Here is a 21617-nt window from a genome sequence, read left to right as displayed (position 1 = left end):
CAGAAGTTGGGAAATTGTCTTGGGTGACTTCAATATCCATGTAGATGACCCTCACGATGCTGCAGCTCTACGATTTCGCTCCTTATCTTCCTCTTACGATCTTAAGCTCTGGTCTGAAGCACCCACACATTCCCTTGGACACTGTCTGGATCTTGTCCTCACTCGGAATTGCTCTGTCCTGGACTTTTCTATTGTTGACTTTCCTCTGTCAGATCATCATCTAGTCTCTTTCAATATTACTCACAATCCCCCTCCTTCACGTCCCGCTTCACGCCCTTGTCGTGACCTGCATTCTATCAACTACGAGGCTTTTTCTCAGTCTTTAGCCTCCTCTCTTCCTTCTGTCTACACAGCCGTCTCCTTGGACTCAGCCGTCTCCTCCTTTAACTCCTCCTTATCTTCAACTCTTGATAATCTTGCTCCATCTACAACTCGGATAGTTCGCCCCTCTCAACCCCAACCGTGGCTCACCTCTTTCCTCCGCTACCTTCGCTCTTGTTCCCGGGCAGCCGAACGCCTGTGGCGTAAGACCAAGGACTGGGCGGACTTTGTCCACTACAAATTTGTTCTCTCCTCTTTCTCTTCTGCCATTTCACTGGCCAAACAGCAGCACTACTCAACGCTGATCCAGTCAAATGCTAAGCATCCTCAGCGGCTCTTCGCGTCCTTCAATTCTCTTCTGAAGCCTAATCCACCATCTCTCCCCGCCTCTCTGTCTGCCAATGACTTTGCCTCTTTCTTCAATGCTAAAATCCAAACTATACGCTCCGATCTAGCCAGCTCTGCTCCGCTTCCAGCTCCTGTCCCTCACCTGTCAGTTCCTCCTGCATCTCTCTCGGCGTTCCCTTCGGTCTCAGCTGATGAACTGTCTAAAATACTGCGCTCGTCGAAGCCTTCCACTTGTTCCCGTGATCCGATTCCCTCTCGCGTCTTTATTAATCTTATCCCCGCTATCCTCCCGTCCTTGCTTCACATCATTAATTCTTCTCTGTCCTCTGGTTCATTTCCTTCTGCTTTTAAACATGCTACAGTCTCTCCCATTCTCAAAAAACCCACTCTTGATCGACTATCCCTGTCTAACTACTGACCTGTCTCTCTCTTGCCCTTTGTCTCAAAGATCCTGAAACGTCTGGTCTACTCTCGTTGTCTTGACTTTCTCTCTAATAACTCTGCTCTGGATCCCTTTCAATCTGGCTTCCGTCCTTTGCATTCCACTGAAACAGCCCTTACCAAGATCACCAATGATCTTCTTACTGCCAAGTCTAAAGGCCATTATTCCGTTCTTATTCTCCTTGATCTAACCGCAGCCTTTGACACGGTTGATCACGATCTTCTCTTAGATTCCCTCCATGACCTTGAACTCTGTGGCTCTGTCTATAACTGGTTCGCCTCCTATCTAGAGGGTTGCTCTTTCAGCGTGTCGGCTAACGGCAGCTCGTCCTCCTCTTTTCCCCTTTCAGTTGGGGTTCCACAAGGCTCGGTGCTTGGCCCGTTGTTGTTCTCTCTATACATGCTGCCCTTGGGTAAGCTTATTCAATCTCACGGCCTCCAATATCACCTGTATGCCGATGATACACAATTATATCTCTCATCTCCGGAACTTTCTCCAGATGTTCACGATCATATCTTGGCATGTCTTTCAGATATCTCAGCCTGGCTGCTTCATCCTCGTTTGAAACTTAACATGGCAAAGACTGAATTGCTTGTTTTTCCTCCTAAACCTTCTCCTCACCTCTCATTCTCTCTTACTGTCAACGATGTCACGCTTACTCCGGTCAAGGAAGCTCGTAGTCTTGGCTTTATATTTGACTCCTCGCTCTCCTTTACTCCTCACATCGAGGCAGTAGCTAAATCCTGTCGTTTCTTCCTGTATAATATTGCCAGGATTCGACCATTTTTGTCTGTCTCTTCTGCCAAGACTCTCGTTCACGCACTGGTTATCTCTCGGTTGGACTACTGCAACCTTCTTCTCTCTGGCCTTCCTTCATCTCACATCAGTCCGCTGGTCTCTGTCCACCACTCTGCCGCTAAGATCATCTTCTTGGCCCGCCGCTCTGACCATGTCACTCCACTTCTGAAATCTCTCCATTGGCTTCCAATTCACTCCAGAATCCAATATAAACTTCTCCTGCTGACCTTCAAAGCTCTTCACGGTCTAGCTCCTGCCTATCTCTCCTCTCTCATCTCAAACTATCGCCCTGCTCGTGCTCTCCGCTCCTCTGATGCCATGCTTCTCGCCTGCCCAAGGACCTCCACTTCCCTTACTCGGCTTCGTCCTTTTTCTTCTGCTGCCCCTTACGCCTGGAACGCTCTTCCAGAACACTTGAGAACTACAAACTCAATCACTGCTTTTAAAACTCAGCTAAAAACTTTTCTTTTCCCTATAGCCTTCAAATATTGAGTTTGTTCTGACTCTATACTGTTAGCTTCACCCTACCCGGTGCCTGGTTACACTTCCCTGTGCCTGTTTGCATTCTCCTTCCCTCTTTATTGTTTACTACAACTTATTAGATTGTAAGCCTATGCGGCAGGGTCTTGCTATTTACTGTGTTATCTGTACAGCACCATGTACACTGATGGTGCTATATAAATAAATAATAATAATAAATAATAATAAGATGTTTCAAACAAGGTCTAGAGCGGGAGAGAATAACAGCATTGTCTGCGTAAAGTAAAATAGGAATTTTCCTTGCGCCAAGTTTGGGCAAGTGTCCTTCATGGTCAGACAGGGCCTCCTCAATATCGTTTATGTATAAGTTAAATAGCGTAGGTGCAAGGATACAGCCCTGTCTTACTCCTCTAGACATAAGAATTTCATTTGAAAGCTGTCCCTGTGTGCCACATCTAACTCGCATCCTGCTGTCGCTGTATAAAACCATTATAAGATTAAGAAGTCTTTTGTCCACCAGGATCTTATCTAATTTCTCCCATAGTTTAGTTCTAGGGATGGAGTCGAAAGCGGACTTCAGATCCATGAAGGCAACAAACAGTTTGCTACGTAGAAATTCAAGATGTTTCTCCGCTAAGTGAAAAAGAATCAGACCATGATCAGAGGTGGAGTGATTCTTTCTAAAGGCAGCTTGGGCCTCCGTGACAACATTATTGGCCTCGAGGATGTCAGTTAGTCTATTAGATAGAAATCGAGCATAGATCTTGCCTATTATTGAGAGGAGGCTGATAGGTCTAAAATTCCCAGGATCCTTTGGGTGTCCCTTTTTGTATATCGGAACCATAATTGCGTGTCTCCAACTGTCAGGGATTTTGCCAGATTGATTTATAACGGTAAAAAGGGTGGCTAACAGAGGGGCCCACCAATCCTGATTGATTTTAATAAATTCAGCAGGGATAAAATCTATGCCAGGTGCCTTACCCCCTTTAAGTTGTTGGATTAATTCAATCACTTCCTCCTTAGAAACCGAATTCCAGGGGGGGAGGGAGGAGAAAGTGACATCCTGCATATCAGCCTGAGCTGATTGTATAGTGTCTGGGTCGGTAAAAATGGCTCTGAAATGATCCTCCCAGACCTGAGCTGGAATTGTGCAACTAGGTGCTTGGCAGTTGGATCGTAAGGCGCCCGACACAATCTGCCAAAACATTTTTGAATCATTATTCAAGGAGGCATTTAACAGCAAGGACCAGGAGTTTCGTTCAGCTTGGCGTCTTTTTTGGGCTATGAGGGACTTGTATTGCTTTTTTAGCTGAAAATAGGTCAAAGGGAGATAATTGTAGCCCGATTTTCTGTAGGTTATATAAGACTCCCTTATCTCATTTTTCTTCAGGTATCATTCTCTGTCAAACCAAATAGGACCCTTATAGATTGTAGGGGCAGTATTATCTGGCCCTGACCTGCCTGCATGAGTTAAAGCATCTTGGAAAGAGCCGATTAGATCATCATAAGCTTTTATAGAGGATGCAGCTGATTCCTTCGACAAAATTGCTGATCTTAATCGAATTACTGAATCGGAGTTTAATCTTTCCTCTAGAAGACTGCTTAATTTATCAGACCATTTTACCCTTATTCTGTGTGGGCACTCGAGCAGGACATCAATTAACTGGGTATGGGGTAAAGGGAAGCTAGACTGGCTCCCTCCTTGATGTGCTTTTGGAGGCAGGCAAAAACTTCTTTGTTCCGGCAGGCCTTTGGAGAATAATCTGGCCCTTTATCTATGTTAATGTCTTATAATTTTGTTGTGTATTTTAAACGTTTATGGTTTTGTCCCCCCCCCCCCATGTATGTTTTAAACTTTGTAAGGCCGCCTTGATATATTTACATATCACATAGATGTTACTATGGAAGAGCATATGTTACAAGCACAGCAGAAGGAAACTGGGCAGCTACATATGCATAGGGGCAGAGGAGCAGGAAGTTGGCAGGGCTTGGGAACCACAGACAAAAGGCTGAAGACAGGAAGGCTAAGAAGGAGCCATTGAACTCAATCTTGAACAGAAGAAAAAGTCATGGAGGAGACAAAAGGCAAAGGGTGTTTTCCAACTCCTGTCATTCCTCCAGAGGTCACGTGGAGCTACTGTGGGATCCATCCAGAGGGTTTTCAGGTTCGGACAATCAGCAGGGAAAAGGAGCCTCTGTGACTTCTTTTCCTTGCCCTGTGCGTGCGGCTCAAGCACCCACCATTTCTCTAACTATCCATGCCATAGCATGAGTTCCTGCAACATCCGAACCCAGCAAGGTGTGCAGTGGGGGTGGCTTCCAAACCACCCTACAAGCCATGGGTTGTTATAGGGGTTGTGGGGTAGTTTAGAAGCTGCCCCACCCCATACATCAGCAGATTTGGATGATATGGCAACTCGTGCTGCAGCAAGGGTAATTAGGGAAATGGTGGGCACATGATGGGCTTGTGCAGGGCACGGAAAAGAAGCCACGGTGGCTTCTTAGAATCACAGAATCAAAGAATAGTAGAGTTGGAAGGGGCCTATAAGGCCATCGAGTCCAACCCCCTGCTCAATGCAGGAATCCTCCCTAAAGCATCCCTGGCAGATGGGTGTCCAGCTGCCTCTTGAAGGCCTCTAGTGTGGGAGAGCCCACAACCTCCCTAGGTAACTGATTCCACTGTCGTACTGCTCTAACTGTCTGGAAGTTTTTCCTGATGTCCAGCCGGAATCTAGCTTCCTGTAACTTGAGCCATTGTTCCATGTCCTGCACTCTGGGAGGATCAAGAAGAGATCCCTGTATTCCCTGCACATCCTCATCCAAGTCATTAATAAAAATGTTGAAGAGCATTAAGCCCTGTGGTACCCTGCTCTTCTCTGCTGATCGTCCGAACCTGGTCAATAACTCCAGTCTTTCCCCACCTTCCCTCTTAGTTACATACAAAATCAAAGAGAGATGTAACCTCAAAGTTGAAAGAAAACAATGGGCAAAATGCTTGCCTCATTTTAATTAAAAGGGACTGTTTGGGACAAGATAAAGGTTTTCTCAGTGGCTGGATCTGTCCCACACACATTGGTGTGCAGACAGGGGGTTCAGTTGAACCTCCTAATCCGCCGCCGTCGCCATGTTTGCCCTGCCTACGCCATAGCAGAGGCTGCAAAGGCCATTTCAGGAAGCCCAGAAATGAGGGCCTCTCTAGGCACTTCCAGGGATTGTCTGCACTTCTTCTGGGTCGTCGCTATGGCGATGACCCAGGAGGAGCCTGAATCACTGAGCAGCAGTGCCTAGACAGGCCTCTCCAGGCTCCTAGAGGCTTCTCCTTGGGCAGCAAAATGGCACCGGCCGTGCAAAGGCCTGGATCAGCACATGAGATGGGCTGGTGGGAAGGGCTTGTCTCTGGAGCCCCCGCCCCAACTTGAATGTTAATTCCTGAATCAGAGGAGAATCAGAGGAAAAAGTCCCCTCCTTCTCCCTTTGCCTTGGAACAGGTAGTATTTGTGTTTCCGCCCTTCTTTCCTTCTCTCCACAAATGCCAATAACTTGACCAGGAGAAGCAAGGATAAACCATCTGCCTTTATTTTACATTTTTTTACTATCCTGTAGTAAACATGTAATATTAATGATTTTTTAAAATTAATAATCCTCTGAAACCTGTTCATGATTTAGCTTCTCTCAATTTGTTAATGAATTCCAATATACTTTCCATTTTTATAACTTGATATTTTGTGTTGCATCATTTAGAAGAAATAAAGAATGATCAATGAAGGGCAGGGATGTGAACATTTTATTTTAATGTTTCAGTTCAATAGGAGTTGTTTTTAAATTTAACTAAGAGGAACGAAGAGTTAACAAACGTTGTAAGGAATCCTTTTGCTTTGTTTCATCTATCCATTGATGTTGGTTCGTTAAAAAAATCTGTTGCATTTGCAGTTTCATTTCATTTCATTTTTGTTTAAAATGCATGTAAGTTAATAGTCAGTGTGGTGCAGTGGCTGAAGTGTTGGACTGGGAGTCGGGAGATCCAGGTTCTAGTCCCCACTCAGCCATGGAAACCCACTGGGTGACTTTGGGCCAGTCACAGACTCTCAGCCCAACCTACCTCACAGGGTTGTTGTTGTGAGGATAAAGTGGAGAGGAGTATTATGCATGCCACCTTGGGTTCCTCAGAATAAAGAAGGTGGTATAAAAATGTAATAAATAATAATAAAAATAGTCTTTCTAGGCTGTCAGAAGGTAGAACTCATGAATGAAACATTTTATATTATGACATAACCCATGATACAGTCTTTCCCCAACCTGGTTGGATTTGTTGGATTCCAACTCCCATGATGGGAGTTGTAGTCCAACAGATTTTGAAGGCCACAGTTAGTGGAAGGTTGCAATAGTACATTTGTTGCTGTCATGTGCTTGATTGATTTTCAGTTTCAGTGTTTTTATGTTTCATTGTAAACTGCCCTAGGAACTTTCCTGTAGGGTGCGTGAACCTTTCCAGAGGAGTAACTGTCTTAATCTGTTGTAGCTTCCAAATTTCTACTGTGAAACATTCCCTACCCTCCACGCACCAGGAGTTAATTCTGGCAGTTCACAATAAATGGTAATACTTGCTGTTGAATTCTAAGGAGGTTATAGGTTAACTCTTAGGAACAGAGAATGCTGTGGTCAGGTGTAAATTAATTTTCTAGGATGCTACAGTAATTTTTTCTTGTAACAGAAACTTTCTAATTGGAGCTCTTTAGGAAAAAAAATACTGAAAACTGGACAGATATTTTCTTTTCATGATCCCATCTCTCTTCTTGCTTTAATTCCTTTTTGGTTTTTTTGGAGGGACACTGGCAAGTTTGCAATGTTTAGGAGAAAATCACATTTTATTCCTGTAGTCATGCCGGTGTGATAAGTTAAAGGCACAATCTTCTGCATATTTAGACGAGAAAAAGTCCCACAACTCCCAGAATCCCCTAGCATAGCTGGCTAGAGAATACTGGGAGTTTTAGGGCTTTTTTCTGTCTAAACATGCATAGGATTTACCTTGAGTGAGTTTAGAATGGGAAACTCTGCACATATATGGAAATATGAAAAAAATGAACAGGGTTGCCATTATTATTATATTATTATTGCTGTAGCATCAGAAATGTAGCAGCTGTGCAATGTGGAAGTGAAATGATGCATTTTAAGGTATAAAAGGGACTGTAAGACCATTGCATCCAGCATCCAAAATTGCTTAACAATACCACTGTAAGCTGGTGCCTGTCAGGGCAGAGAGGTGCCCACCAGTCCAACACTGCATTTTGCCATTGTAGGCAGTGAGGCTGCTTGCAAGGGGTGAGCAGGTACCCTGGCTGCTGACATGTTCAATAGAGTGCCAGAGGCCTTCCTCACCTGTTGCTTCTTCCAAGCTAGCTCAGGTTTTGCTGCCCAAAAGGGATTTGAGCACTGATGTTTGGACTAGAGGGCAAGGTAATATGTGAGTGCATAGTGTAGCTTGGCTTGGCTTGTTTGAGTGTGTCTGGGTCTCCTCGGTTCTAACAACATTTTTCTGGAGTGCACCTGCTAGTTGCATGATCCATGAGGCCAGGCTCTGGTGAGTGCATAGTCCTCCTTGACAGAAGGGGTTTGCACTTGCTAAAGTAATGCGAACAGATGTGAAGAAGCAGAGGCACACCTTGTTCTTTTGTGTTCAAAAGCCATCAAGTGTCCTGTGGCACCTTGAAGACTTGCAAACTATGTTCATCTTGTGTGTGACTGACAACGTGCTCCACAATTGTAGAAACCTCCCCCTCTTAACAACTTCCCCCCTTCTCTGTCAATGATCCGGTTTTGTGTTTCTAATTATGTTTATGTTAACACTTTGGGATTGCAGGCCCTATTGCTGTCTTTATATGTGCCTGTTTATCACTTCAGCCAAAAAGTAGTATTCAGAGTCTCCGTTTTAAAATGTGTATTTTTAAAGTACAGATTACTTGTTAATTAAAAAAATACAGTTTACTTCAGTTTTCGTTTATTTTGTTTGTTTGATGAATGAAAAAAAGTCCTTTATTACTATATATTCAATCAATGTTTACCTTAAATGTTCACCTTAAAAAATGTTTACCTTAAAAAAAATATCCCTGGTCGAACCACCTAATGAAATGTGCTGCGCACGCCTATGCACACATTACCAGTAGGCCAGCTTTGGCCTGTATACCATTTATATGGCCAAAGCACTAGTGTTCCCAAATTCATTTATTAAAAACATTCCATGACATTCAAAATAAATATAATGAAATTTCCTAACAGAGGGCTTCTATGTGTAATGGGTTCTCACTTCACTCTACTTTTCCCCCTCCACAACTCTTATTTCAAGGGGAATCCGGTTTCTGCAAATACTTCGCATGCTTCATGTAGACCGACAGGGTGGCACCTGGAGGCTCTTGGGATCCGTTGTTTTCATACATCGTCAGGTATTGTGAATGAAAAGGCTATTGAATATGTTTGTCACCTGTAGAACTCTTATCCTGATGTCAAGTATGGTGAAAGGACAGTAAGAAGAAAAGGTTTAGGGTGATTTGTATTTGGGACAGGAGACTAAATTTAAAGGTTTTTTTTAGTTATTCTTAACTAAAACGGTTCATGTATAAAATAATTGGTGGGTCCCAAATGTATTGAACAGTGTGGCATGTACTCAATTGCTAAACTAAATCACTTTGCAGTGTGCTTCACTGATAGAAAAATATGTTACATTTAATAGGTAAGTTTATAGGTAAGCATGTACACAATCTTTGTACAAGGATGTAACAAGGATGTACAAAGGTAACACAACAGTTACATACTGAAACATAGCAGGACAGAATGGGGGACAGAGTGACAGGGAGTGAAAGTAAGCAAGGGAAGGTGAATTGTTAGGGAGAATAGCAGGGGATGCTACCCCAACATGGTGCCCCCCAGAGGCAAGCTCTCATGATGTAATTTCCTAACAAGATTGTTTTAATTTAATTTGTACTGTTCGTCATAATCTAGTCTTACTATTTTCTATACATATTCCCTCCATATCATTGATTGGAAATTTCTAAACGCAACATGTCGACATGCTTTCCATCTGCCATCTTGACACTTTCCTAATAACTTTGTTACTTTCCCATAGAGTTCTTCTTACATGTAATCTTGTTCTAACTTGTTCCCGTTTTCTCCCACCCCAAGCCAATTTATTTTCCACTAACGGTTTCCATTCCTGTAAAACTCAGCACTGATTTCCCCCTGTTATTTTCTGCTGTTGTACCGTGATCTGTTCTGCTTGTGACTCCCTTTGAATACAAAATGGAAGCTACAGTTAGTTCAAAATGTGACTGCCAGGGTTTTGACTAGAGTCAGTTGATGTTGCGCCAATCTTATACCAGCTTCACTGGTTGCCAACCTGTTTCTGAGCTTAATGTGAAGTGCTGGTTCTGGTGTTCACATGATGATAGCAATAGGCCCAAGAAATCTCTGCTTATTCAAATGTGCTTTGCAACCATGATTGTAAACAATATAGCATGTACCGATACTGAGAACAAAACAATTTACCAACTCAACGAAACTAAAAAAAACCCAACCAACCTAAAGATGAATAAGTTGCAGAGGAATTTATTATTTACCAAATACATGTTATAAACATTATTCACAGACCCAAGCAATGCCAGGCATATCAGCTAGGTCATACATAAAAGTGAGGCATGCCTGGAGGCAAAACAAAGGCAGCGTTGTTGTCCAACTACCCTTCCTTACCAGGCCTTTGGTACACAGATGTTCACAAATGTGTTAATATGCGATCACCAGTGGTGATATAGCAGACACACATAATCACTTTGTGTTTACTAACAATACTAGACACTTTGTGTGTAATTTTTACAACAAAATTAGCTTTTCTACAAAGATATTTGTACCATGTGCAAGTGTGTCCATTTCCAATGCGTAATTCAGATTTGTTTTTATTAGGAACTAATAACCACACTGTACATTGGATTCTTGGGACTGATCTTCTCATCGTATTTTGTCTACCTCGCTGAGAAAGATGCGGTAGATGAGGAGGGACAAACAGGGTTCTCCAGCTATGCTGACGCTCTCTGGTGGGGCGTGGTGAGTGCATTTTATGCCTTGCGTCGTCTACGGCCATACTACCTTGAACGTGCCCAATCTCATCTGATCTCGGAAGCTAAGCAGGGGCAGGCCTGGTTAGTACTTGGATGGGAGACCGCCCGGAATGCCTTGCGTCAAATCATGGAAGGTTGCTGTTTCTAACAATGGAATGTTCAGAATCAGGAATGTGATTGTTTTCAAAGTATTAATGAGAAACCTGCACTATTGTAAAAGAGTATCTAAGTACTGCGATGTAGGTCAGAGAGGAAGAACATTATTTCCAAAGTTCTTTGGTTTAGGGCTTAAACTTGACAATTCCAGGTTAAAAAACTAAACAAAATCTCACTGTACAAGCATGAATCTAACTTGGATTTTGCACATGTAAAATTAATAGGATGCATGATTTGGAGAAAATGGATATTCTCCCTTTCACATAACACTTGAAATCAGATTAACTCAGAGAAATTGATTACAAATAGATTCAGGAGAGACAGAATAAAATACATCTTCACAGGATGCATAAATAATAAGGAAGTTGCTGCCATTGGATGTAGCATTAGTTTAGATGGCTGTAAAAGTAATTAGACAAATTCATACAGGGTAGATCTGTCATGATAGCTAAATGGAACTTTCTTGTTCCGAGGCCTTTCTCTGAATACCAGTGGCTTGGGGAAGGAGCAACACGTGGGGCTGTTACCTGCTTGTGAGTTTCCCAGGAGCATCTGAGTGGCCACCACTGGAATTTAAAATAATATCAAAACCTCAATCGTATAAAACTGGTGTTGCACTGGCTCTAAAGGCATGGTAGTTATATTCTCATTTGCTAAATCTGGAGAAAAAAAAAGTGGTTTTAAGTAATATATTTTTAAGGCTTATATGACAAAAAGCTTCAGATATTTCCAAAGGCTTTAATCAGCAAGAGTCTTTTCTGCCAATTACTTTTCTCTTTGCCTCAGTCTTTTCTCAAAAAGGAGATTGTGCATGAGCTGGCAAAAATAGATCAAATGCTGAAGGGAGGGAATTACAGCCCACGATCAATGAAGAGGTGATATGGAAGTGATGTGTTTTCAACCCACCACCTCCGCTTTTAACAGTGGAAAGTTATTTTCTTTAAGTGCAATTCTAACCATGTTCATTTCCTTTAATGGATCACGATCTTGCAATAGAAACTGCAGGCGCAGGGGAAAGGGTTAAAGCCTCTTACCCCCATGCTAGGATCCCAGTATGGATTGGGTCTCCTGTGCTTATTCTAGAGTAAAAATAGGGGGGAAATGAAGTCTTTGAAGTCATGTGTATTTTAGTCTTTAGAAACTGTGTTTAGTATTGCAGTTTAAGTAACCAACCCTTTTTCAGTGACCAAAACACCTTGATCCGTTCTAAGTTGACTTGAACTTCACTATATATTTGTGAATTTGCACAGATTAAGTTAGAAATAAAACAACAAATTTGGGGAGCTACAAACATGCATAGAAATTGGGACTGGCTGTTACCCCCCACCTCCAGTAGCTTGAAGCTGCTTCCCCCATGCCCATGCTATCACAATGAATTTCATAGGCATACTGGGCAATGAACTGAATGCTCCCTCCCTCCCACTGTGCTTGAGTGCCCTTGATATCAGAGCCACTAGCCGGTCAGAACTGTGTACAACTGACTGCTACTGCAGACCAGAAGAGCTGGTTTTTGTAGAGATTGAGCCTGGAGAGATAAGGTACATTAGAAAGGAATACATGGCATTTAAAAAAAAAATCTATTGTAAGAGGATAAAAATATGAACTAGCCTTCAGACAACCTTTCTGTGAACAATTTCTTATCTGTTGTATAGGTGACAGTCACAACCATTGGCTATGGTGACAAGGTGCCACAGACATGGATAGGCAAGACGATAGCATCCTGTTTCTCTGTGTTTGCCATCTCTTTTTTTGCTCTTCCAGCGGTGAGTGGAAATATAAATCATTTATCAAACTAATTTTTAAACATTGATTATGTTTCAAAAGAACTGGTTGATGTGCATACCCAATCTAGTTTCCATACTGCAGACTGTTTCTGTTACATATAACCATTAAAGTACATTTCCTTTAACAAATGAGTATTTCTTGGCTTTCAGGGGATACTTGGTTCTGGCTTCGCACTTAAAGTACAACAGAAGCAACGTCAAAAACATTTCAACAGGCAAATACCTGCAGCAGCATCTCTAATTCAGGTAAATCTTTGAACATGAAATAGGAGAAAATAAACTGATGATTACAAAGAGCCATATCTGCTACCCTGTGGGGAAGAAAGGGTGCAGTTTCTACCAGATGTGGCATCACTCCTTCTGGTGGCCACCATTTTTGCCCTCAGAACATGACGCTATGCAGAGTTGTGCAGAGAAAGTTCCTGGGAGGATATGCCAGCTGGCAGCAATCAGGAGCAGTGCAACTGCTCCCATGAAACAGGACGGGGACCCCCCTCTTCAGATCGTTCTGCAGGCTAGAGTCAAATACCCAGCAAGCCTAGATGTACTGGCTGCATATGCACTGTCGTGCACACTAGCATGGCACTATTCCATGTTTTGCACTTGATGTGTGGTAGTATTTGTACCAAAATAGTTGGCTACAATTCAATGAACCCATAGCAGAGACAGTTCACTAGGGGTGTGCACGGACCCCCCACTCCGCTTCACTTCCAGATCCGCGATTTGCGGATCGGGCCGCTCCGCCCCGCCCCCGCTCCGCCTATGTCCACTCCGCTCCGCTCGGAGCTCCGGATCCGGATCGGAGCTCCGTTTTTCCCCCCCATAGGCTTGCATTAAGCTAAAAAAGTATACAACTTTTTTTCTGTTAAAGTTAGAAACCTCAAGTTTGGCACCATGACACCTCATGGAGGTATACACACGTACGCCAAGACTCAAGGCAATCCCATCATCCCCTGATTTTTGGGGAATTTATGAAAAACGGGCTCCCCATTCACACCCCTTTCGATAGCTCCGTCAATTTGCACGTTAAAAATCTCAAACTCACCATCATGAAAGCTTATCCAGGGTTGCACACGCACGCCAAGACTCAAGGCAGTCCCGTCATCCCCTGATTTTTCGGGAATTTATCAAAACCGGGCACCCCATTCACACCCCTTTTGATAGCTCCGTCAATTTGCACGTTAAAAATCTCAAACTCGCCACCATGAAAGCTTATCCAGGGGTGCACACGCACGCCGAGACTCAAGGCAGTCCCATCATCCCCTGATTTTGGGGGAATTTATGAAAATCGGGCACCCCATTCACATCCCTTTCCATAGCTCCGTCAATTTGCACTTTAGAAACCTCAAACTCTCCACCATAATAGCTTGTCCAGGGATACATACGCACGCCAAGACTCAAGGCAGTCCCAGCAGCAGAGCCCGGTAAAGGACCAAGGGAGAGGGGGACCTTACCTGCCTCCGTCCGTGGTCCGTCGCTGTCTTCAATTGAGCCCGTGGTTCCACCAGGAAGTCTGGGCCGCAAGCGGCCCAGACTTCCTGGTGGAACCGCGGGCTCAATTGAAGACGCTGACGGACCGCGGACGGAGGCAGGTAAGGGAGAGGAGGACGGGGGGGGGGGTTACCGGGCCCTGCCGCCGTCGCTGCCCATGCGGCGACGGCAGCAGAGCCAGGTAAGGGACCAAGGGAGAGGGGGGCCTTACCTGCCTCCGTCCATGGTCCGTCGCCGTCTTCAATTGAGCCCGCGGTTCCACCAGGAAGGGCTCAATTGAAGACGCCGACAGACCGCGGACGGAGGCAGGTAAGGGAGAGGAGGGCGGGGAGGGGGGTTACCAGGCCCTGCCGCTGTCACCGCATGGGCGACAGCGACAGCGGCAGGGCCCGGTAAACCCCACTTACCTTTCCGGCGGAGCTCCGGATCGAGGCGAAGGATCCGCCTTCACCTCGATCCTCTCCGCCACGCTCCGCCGGCCCCCCAATCCTCTTCGCCTCCTCCTTAAGGGCAGGCGAAGCCCCCAGCTCCGCTCCTGCTTCTCCGGTCCGATTAGAAGCGGAGCACATCCCTACAGTTCACTACTTTATTAGGATGTTTTTGTCATTATCTAATTGATGGAATACTATCCCTGAAATGTACCTGCTACTATAAAGAGGCTGAGGCAGTGGCAAGGGGCACTGCATTTGATCTACGTTTTTTCACAAGACCTCCAGTAGAAAGAGCCTCGTGTGGTGCAGAGCGGTAAAGCAGCAGTTTCTGCAGCTGAAACTCTTCCCACAGCCTGAGTTTGATCCCAGCGGAAGCTGGTTTCAGGCATCCGGCTCGGGTCGACTCAGCCTTCCATCCTCCCGAGGTCGGTAAAATGAGTACCCAGTTAGCTGGGGGAAAGGTAATAACGGCCGGGGAAGGCAACGGCAAACCACCCCGCTATAAGGCCTGCCAAGAAAACGTCAGCGAAAGCTGGCGTCCCTCCAAGAGTCAGTAATGACTCAGAGAGGTTCCTTTCCTTTCCTTTCCTTTCCAGTAGAAATCCTGTTCACTCCTCACGTAGGACAAATAACACTATTTGCTTGTATTGGACAAGTTTATAATCCCCCCTTTATATATAGTATTAGCAAGAACTATTTTTATGCCTTGCAGACTTTGTGGAGGTGTTATGCAGCAGAGAAATCATGCAACTCCACAGCAACATGGAAGATCTACGTGATACCAGCTCAAAATACGAAGAAAACAGCTACACCATCTAGCCCTAATCTCAGAAAACAGGTCAGGAGGAGCATAGTCATTCATTCATTCATTCATTTATTCTACATTTGTACCCCACCTTTCCTCCAAGGAATTCAGGGCAGCATATATGCCCCCTCTTTTTATTGTCCCAAAAACCCTGGGGCTGTCTATATGCAGGGAAAGCCCCATGGTGGCTGTAGATCTGCAGTTTGAAAAAGTTGGGTATTTACTCGAGTTTTTCAAATGCAGCGATGCCAATCTGGCGCTTCCACCGTCTGGTGTCGCTCCAGGACCAATCTGGGGTCAACCCGGGGGCGGTACCTGGTAGAAGGCAACCAAAGATTGGTCAACTTTAACCAGGAAGAGGGTGGGACTGTTCCAGTTTCAGATGGCCACCCAGAAATTGCCCACTCTGATGCCTCCTCTGGAGAAGGAAAGCATGGGGTTTGACAGGGAGGCAGCGTCACCCCAGCACCGTGAAGGCAGCCCCACTGTGAGATTGAGAGAGAATGACTGATCCAATGTCACACAGTAATCCTCAAGGGAGAATGGGAATATGAATCCCGATATTCCCAGTCCTAGGATGTGTCCAGATGGAGGGTTCCTGACGCTAATAATGAAGAAGGCATTGAGCAACAATTCTCTTTTTTTTCCTTAAGAGTTTTTCTGTGGTAAGGAACAAAATGGAAGAAATGTGTAGAAGGTGATGATGTCTGGACCCCATGTAAAATTCTGTGAATGAGGCAGGGCAATTGTGCAATAACAGCCCCATCTGGAAGCACTCCTAGTCCAACACACTAACTGCAATGACAAAGTTGTCATCGTCATCATAAGTTTCATTTATTTAATATGTGCAAGGCTCTGAACAAAAATAAAAAAGATGTGCTTGCTCAAAGGCTCACAATCTAAGAAACAAATGAGCCAAAAAGAGAGGGAGTTGGAGGGAAAGGGGAAACGTTGCACAAGTGGGGAGAGAGGGGCAGAAGTAGGCGGCCCTAAGTTGTTCATCATCAGTTTCCCACAACGCCACAGTCAACGTTCTAAAATGCGGGGGTGGGGGCAGGAGTAAATTTCACATAAACTTCAGTAAAGACAGACCAATGTGTTGTTAGGTCTTCAGTCCATCGTGTTATAAATGGTGAGCTTTTATCTTTCCAATGTTGTAGTAGTCAAGAGGGCGTGAAAAATCCTTTTATGCTGACCACGCATTACATTCTAAGAAGAAGGTACATAATTTAAGAGATCATACACATCAGAAAATATTAAAGAGCTTTCCAATTACGAAGTTTATCCATCTGATGACTTCCTCCCGAAAGGAGACAACTATTGGGCATTTCCAGAACATATGGACAAAAGAAGCATTAAATGTATGATACCTCCAACCAATAGCTAAGTTAGACAAACCTTTGTTAAAGAGATGTTACAGCATCCAATAGACCAAAACAAGAGCTTTTTGCTTAATAAACATAACCGGAGGTCCATAAACATATCAGATACTAATGCCAAAAGGGCGGTCCATTAATTAGACAAAACAGGACAGTTCTCTGTTCCATTGCTGTTTAGAAGCATAGAAAATATTTCTATGAAAATGGTATTCTCTTTATTACAGAGTAGAAGATACAAGAGGAAAGGAAAACCTGGGCGTGATAATGGTTCCACATCTATAATAAATCCAGGGGAAACTGTTTTGTCCATTCCACAAATTACTTATGACCACATTGGAGTGCAAGAAGACAAAAAAGAGCTGAGTTTCTACCTTGATGAACCAGGAGGTAACGTACTACTTTACAGTGATTCCCTTAAGTATACATCAGCCTTTGACACACTGGCTTAATTCTCACTGGGTGCGATACTGTGTCTGGAATCATTTCATACTGCGGGTGCGGGATCACATAATTGAAAATTATTCCATTAAAAAAATGCCCCTACACAATATAAAACTAAACGTCAGGGAGAAAGGTTTTAGTGTAACCCCATCCCCACCCCCCTATATGCCAAGTTACTAAGTGCAGGGGTTATTTAATCATTTTCTTTTTGGCCCTTTTCTGCTCAAAATCACTCTTTCCAAGCTGGTTTTTTCCCCCCATTTATAAGGGAAAAGATACAGTCAGCATATATTTCTCCACACAGGTGAGAAAGCAGCTCGCGGGTCTGAAAGAACCATTAGAACGGGAATTGTTAAGCAGGATTTCCAGCCTGTTCCTCTTCTGCTCCAAGGCTGGATATGTTGTTCTGGTACCATGGGATCCCATGATAGACTCAGATGAAGGTTCCTATGTAAAATGAAAAGGATTGGTGGTGTGTTGATCACATGCAGCTTCACTTAGCATGGGCCTCCTGCAGGGCTTAATCTGTGCCAGGGCTCAGGTCTAGCACCTTTTCTCATTGTCCAAGCTTAATCCTGGAATATATGAAGTAAAACATTACATGCCCCTGAATACACAAAGAATGCATTTTCTTCACCACTGAATCACCATGCATCAATAATGAGGGGAGGAGAAGGGTATTGTTTCCAGACAAATTCACCTTGGTTTACAGAAGATCTACGGGCAATGAAACAGGCTGGATGACAGCTCGAGTGCAGGTGGCGTAGGTCTCGGAGTGAGCACAATCGAAGATCAGCAAAGTCTCTTCGTTGTGCCTATTATGCGGCAGTGAGGATGGCAAAAAAATCTTACTATGCCTCCTCAATCTCATCCTCAACACACTGCCCAGCAGAATTATTCCGAGTGGTGAAGAGCCTGTTGGGAGGAGGCTCGGGCTCTGGGAAACCAGAATTGGAACCCTCGGTAACCTACTGTAATACATTTGCTAGGCGCTTCGAGGAGAAAGTTGCTCATGCTCGCTCAGAACTTGATGCCACAGTTATCGCAGAGCCTGGGGAGGTGTACAGTGACCCGTCTGGTCTTGTTTCTTGGGATCAGTTCCAGTTGTTGCAGCTGATGCTGTGGACAAGATGTCCCTTGCCCATCCTGGTTAATTCGATCTAGCAGAGGTGGATTAGTTGGGTGGGTCCAGGGGGTGGAAAATGCCTCCCTCTGTCAGGGAGTGGTGCCTGCTGCCTTGAAAGAGGCTGTAGTGCGGCCTCTCCAGAAGAGGCCCTCCCTGGACCGCCTCATCGCTAATATCCCCTCTTTGGGCAAGGTGCTTGAGCAGGTGGTGGCTGGGCAACTTCAGACGTTTTTGGAAGAAACTGATTATCTGGACCCATTTCAGTTTGGTTTCAGGCCAGGGCACAGCACTGAAACAGCCTTGGTGGCTCTGACTGACGACCTACTCCGGGTGAAAGACGGGGAATGCTACCCTGCTGATCTTCCTGGATCTCTCAGCGGCTTTTGATACCATTGATCATAGTATCTTACTGGACCGGCTCTGCGAGATGGGAGCAGGAGGCACTGTGTTACAGTGGTTCCGCTCCTTCTAGCGGGACCGACTCCAGAGAGTGGTATTGGGGGATTCCTGTTCCACCCCATGGCAATTAAGCTGTAGGGTGCCACAGGGTTCTATTCTATCCCCCATGCTGTTCAGCGTCTATATGAAGCCGTTGGGTGAGGTCATTAGGGGTTTGGGGGTTGGGTGCCATCAGTATGCTGATGATACTCAGCTTTACTTCTCCTTGTCGTCTGAGTCAGCTGGGGCTGTGAAGGTGCTGGACCAGTGCCTGGAGGCTGTAATAGGCTGGATGAGGGCCAATAAACTGAAGCTGAATCCTGAAACGGAAACGGAAGCTCTGTGGATTGGTGGTTCCCGATTCCTGGAATTGGTTAAGCGACTTGTTCTGGATGAGGTGGTTCTCCCTCTGAAGGAGCAGGTGCGTAGCTTGGGAGTACTCCTAGATCCATCTTTGTCATTGGAGGCCCAGGTGAACTCCGTGGCATGGAGTACTTGGGGTCAGCTTCGGCTGATCCGTCAGCTACGGCCTTTCCTGGACAGGGACAACCTAGCCACAGTAGTGCATGCACAGGTAACTTCTTGATTGGACTACTGCAATGCATTCTACGTGGGGCTGCCCTTGAAGACGACTCGGAAGTTGCAGCTATTGCAAAATGCAGCTGGCGGGTACATCTTACAGAGACCATATAACACTGGTCTTAAAGGAATTGCACTGGCTGCCTATACGTTTCCGGTCGGAATTCAAGGTGTTGGTAATGACATTTAAAGCCCTAAACGGCTTGGGACCTCGATACTTGAGGGAGCACCTCTCCTTATATATGCCTGCCCGAGACTTGAGATCTGTTGGAGGAGCCCTTCTGCGCATCCCACCAGCACAACACATACGCTATGATGGGACATGGGAGAGGGCTTTCTCTGTGGTGGCACCCGACTGGAATGCCCTCCCCTTGGAGGCCCGACTGGCGCCAACGCTGATTTTATTCCAGCGCCAAATGAAAACATGGCTTTTTAACAAAGCTTTAAATGGTTGAATTCACCAAGTTGGCACATTGTTTTAACTGTTTTAATAGTTTTACTGCTTTTAAATTATATATTATTTTAACTTGGTTTATGGTTTAATTTGTTTTGAGCTGTGTATATTTACTGTTTTTATACTGTATGCTTTTATCTGTACGCCGCCCTGAGATCTTATTGATATAGGGTGGGATATAAATGTTTTAAATAAATAAATAATAAATAAATTAACAGATTTGGGCCCTGAATGTTTTTTTTTAGACTTTTAGTCTCCTCCTGCCTCATATAAACTCACCATCACCCCATTCCTAAAACAGTCTTAAGACCAGCCACTAAAGACACAGTGTTTGGTTTGTTTATAGGTCTGCTCTAGAAGCTCCTGGAAGATCTAGTTTTGTAAGCATTCAGTGGAGAACTACTGATATACTGGATTAACAAGTATGAAAGAAATGATTATTAGGAAGAAGATCCATGTGGTACATACAAAACATATTTTGAGTGTAATTGGCTCTTCCTCGTGGGCAACTGAAAAAATGTAGATTAAGGTTATCTTCTCTCATTCTTTCTCTGTCAGATCTATCTCTGCCTATAAAGCAGACAGTATGTGTGTGCAATGTATGTCCTGAAATGTTTACCCACTTCCAGATGAGTTAGAAACTTGAAATTTAGCATGCTGATAGGTCTGGTTGCACAATGTACCAGAAAAATCTGAAAACAGAATTTGAGGGTTTAAGTGTTTTTAAAGAATTTAATTTAAAAAAACAAGGCTTACGCCTACAACTCCCAGCATGCCTTGGGTGGGAAGCCAGACTTACTGGCCTTTGGTAGTCATTGTGAGTGCATGGGCGGGTTGCTCCTGCATGTCATTTACAACCCCAACTCCTAAGGTTGGTCTCGAGCAATCAGCTCAATTCCACATAAAAGGAAACGACCCACATAAATGGGCTGTGTCCATTTGCAGTGCCTCCTCCCACCCTTTGCATGGTTTTAAAATCATAACTAGATACTCAGTGTGATTTTGAAGGCCGAACATGCTCTGTTGCACTACGAATCCCACACTCCTGAGCCAATTGCCCATGCTGGCTGAGGAGTATGGGAGTTGTAGTCTAAAACACCTGGAGGGCACCAGACTGGGCAAGAGCTGCTGCACAGGTTGCTCTGGTACTGAGCAGCATTAAGACATGAGATTACTATCATGAAAGAGATTTGAATTCTTACAGCTTCCTGACTTGAATCTAGCACATTTCCTGGAGAGCTGTATAGATTTTTTTCCATGTTAATGATTCTGATGGGGTAACTGGATTCTAAGAAAAATACTTGGGAGTGGTGGGGGACAGGGAAATGTGGTGATTGCTTTGAGACATTACTTATGAGTGAGTGGGTGTTTGTCATGGATATTTCCTTCATTTAAAAATAAATAATCCTGGTCTAGTAAGACTAAGGGCGATCATATACATGTCTACTCAGAAGTAAGCCTCAGTGAGTTCAATGGCGCTTACTCCAAGGTAACTGAGTATAGGATTGTCACCTAGGTGTGCTTCCAGGAAGAGGGCTTTGAGAGCTATGAATCAAAAGGCTTGGCACACCTAGTCCATCTTTTTCCCTTAATGATTGTTTTCTGGAGAGAGAAAAATGACGGGAGAGGTGGAAAAACACAGGAGTAATACAAGTGGAAGACGCTGTCCTCTGGACCCCCTGTAAAATCTTGTACTGTGTGTGATCGTGGGCATGCATGGATGGCCACGTGCAGGCATGGAAGGGGCCAGGCGGTGCTTCTGCAACCCATTTGCACCCCTCTGGGCGTCTTCAGTCTCCGTGCGAGATGGTGGGTGCCCCCCCCATTGGATTTGCGAAAGATAATCAAAAATTGATTACTATTTATTACTTATTCTTGCAATTTAAAATAAATTTAGCAGTTTCAAGTTTTGAGCTTTTTATTTTTTCTACAACTCATCATTTCTTAAAAATTTGAAGTTGACAATTTTTTGAGGGGGGAGGGGGGTGCAAGTAGCTCACCTTGCCTAGGGTGCACAATAGTCTAGCACCGGCCCTGAGTAC

General features: G+C 44.5%; 1 protein-coding gene across 1 annotated transcript in view; it reads left to right on the top strand.

Moving 5' to 3' along the window:
• The window catches only part of LOC134404312 (potassium voltage-gated channel subfamily KQT member 1-like), a 466408-nt gene that overhangs the window by 72232 nt on the left and 372559 nt on the right, over window positions 1-21617 (top strand). The window contains exons 5-10 of the mRNA XM_063135026.1: window positions 8730-8826; window positions 10337-10477; window positions 12300-12410; window positions 12582-12677; window positions 15066-15191; window positions 16762-16924. Coding sequence (XP_062991096.1) covers window positions 8730-8826; window positions 10337-10477; window positions 12300-12410; window positions 12582-12677; window positions 15066-15191; window positions 16762-16924 — 734 coding nt within the window. The remainder of the gene's footprint in view (window positions 1-8729; window positions 8827-10336; window positions 10478-12299; window positions 12411-12581; window positions 12678-15065; window positions 15192-16761; window positions 16925-21617) is intronic.

This window comes from Elgaria multicarinata, chromosome 9 (genome assembly GCF_023053635.1).
Source record: "Elgaria multicarinata webbii isolate HBS135686 ecotype San Diego chromosome 9, rElgMul1.1.pri, whole genome shotgun sequence".
NCBI lineage: Eukaryota > Metazoa > Chordata > Lepidosauria > Squamata > Anguidae > Elgaria > Elgaria multicarinata.
Note: the sequence above shows the minus strand (reverse complement) of the source record. Positions and strands in the feature narration are given on the sequence as shown.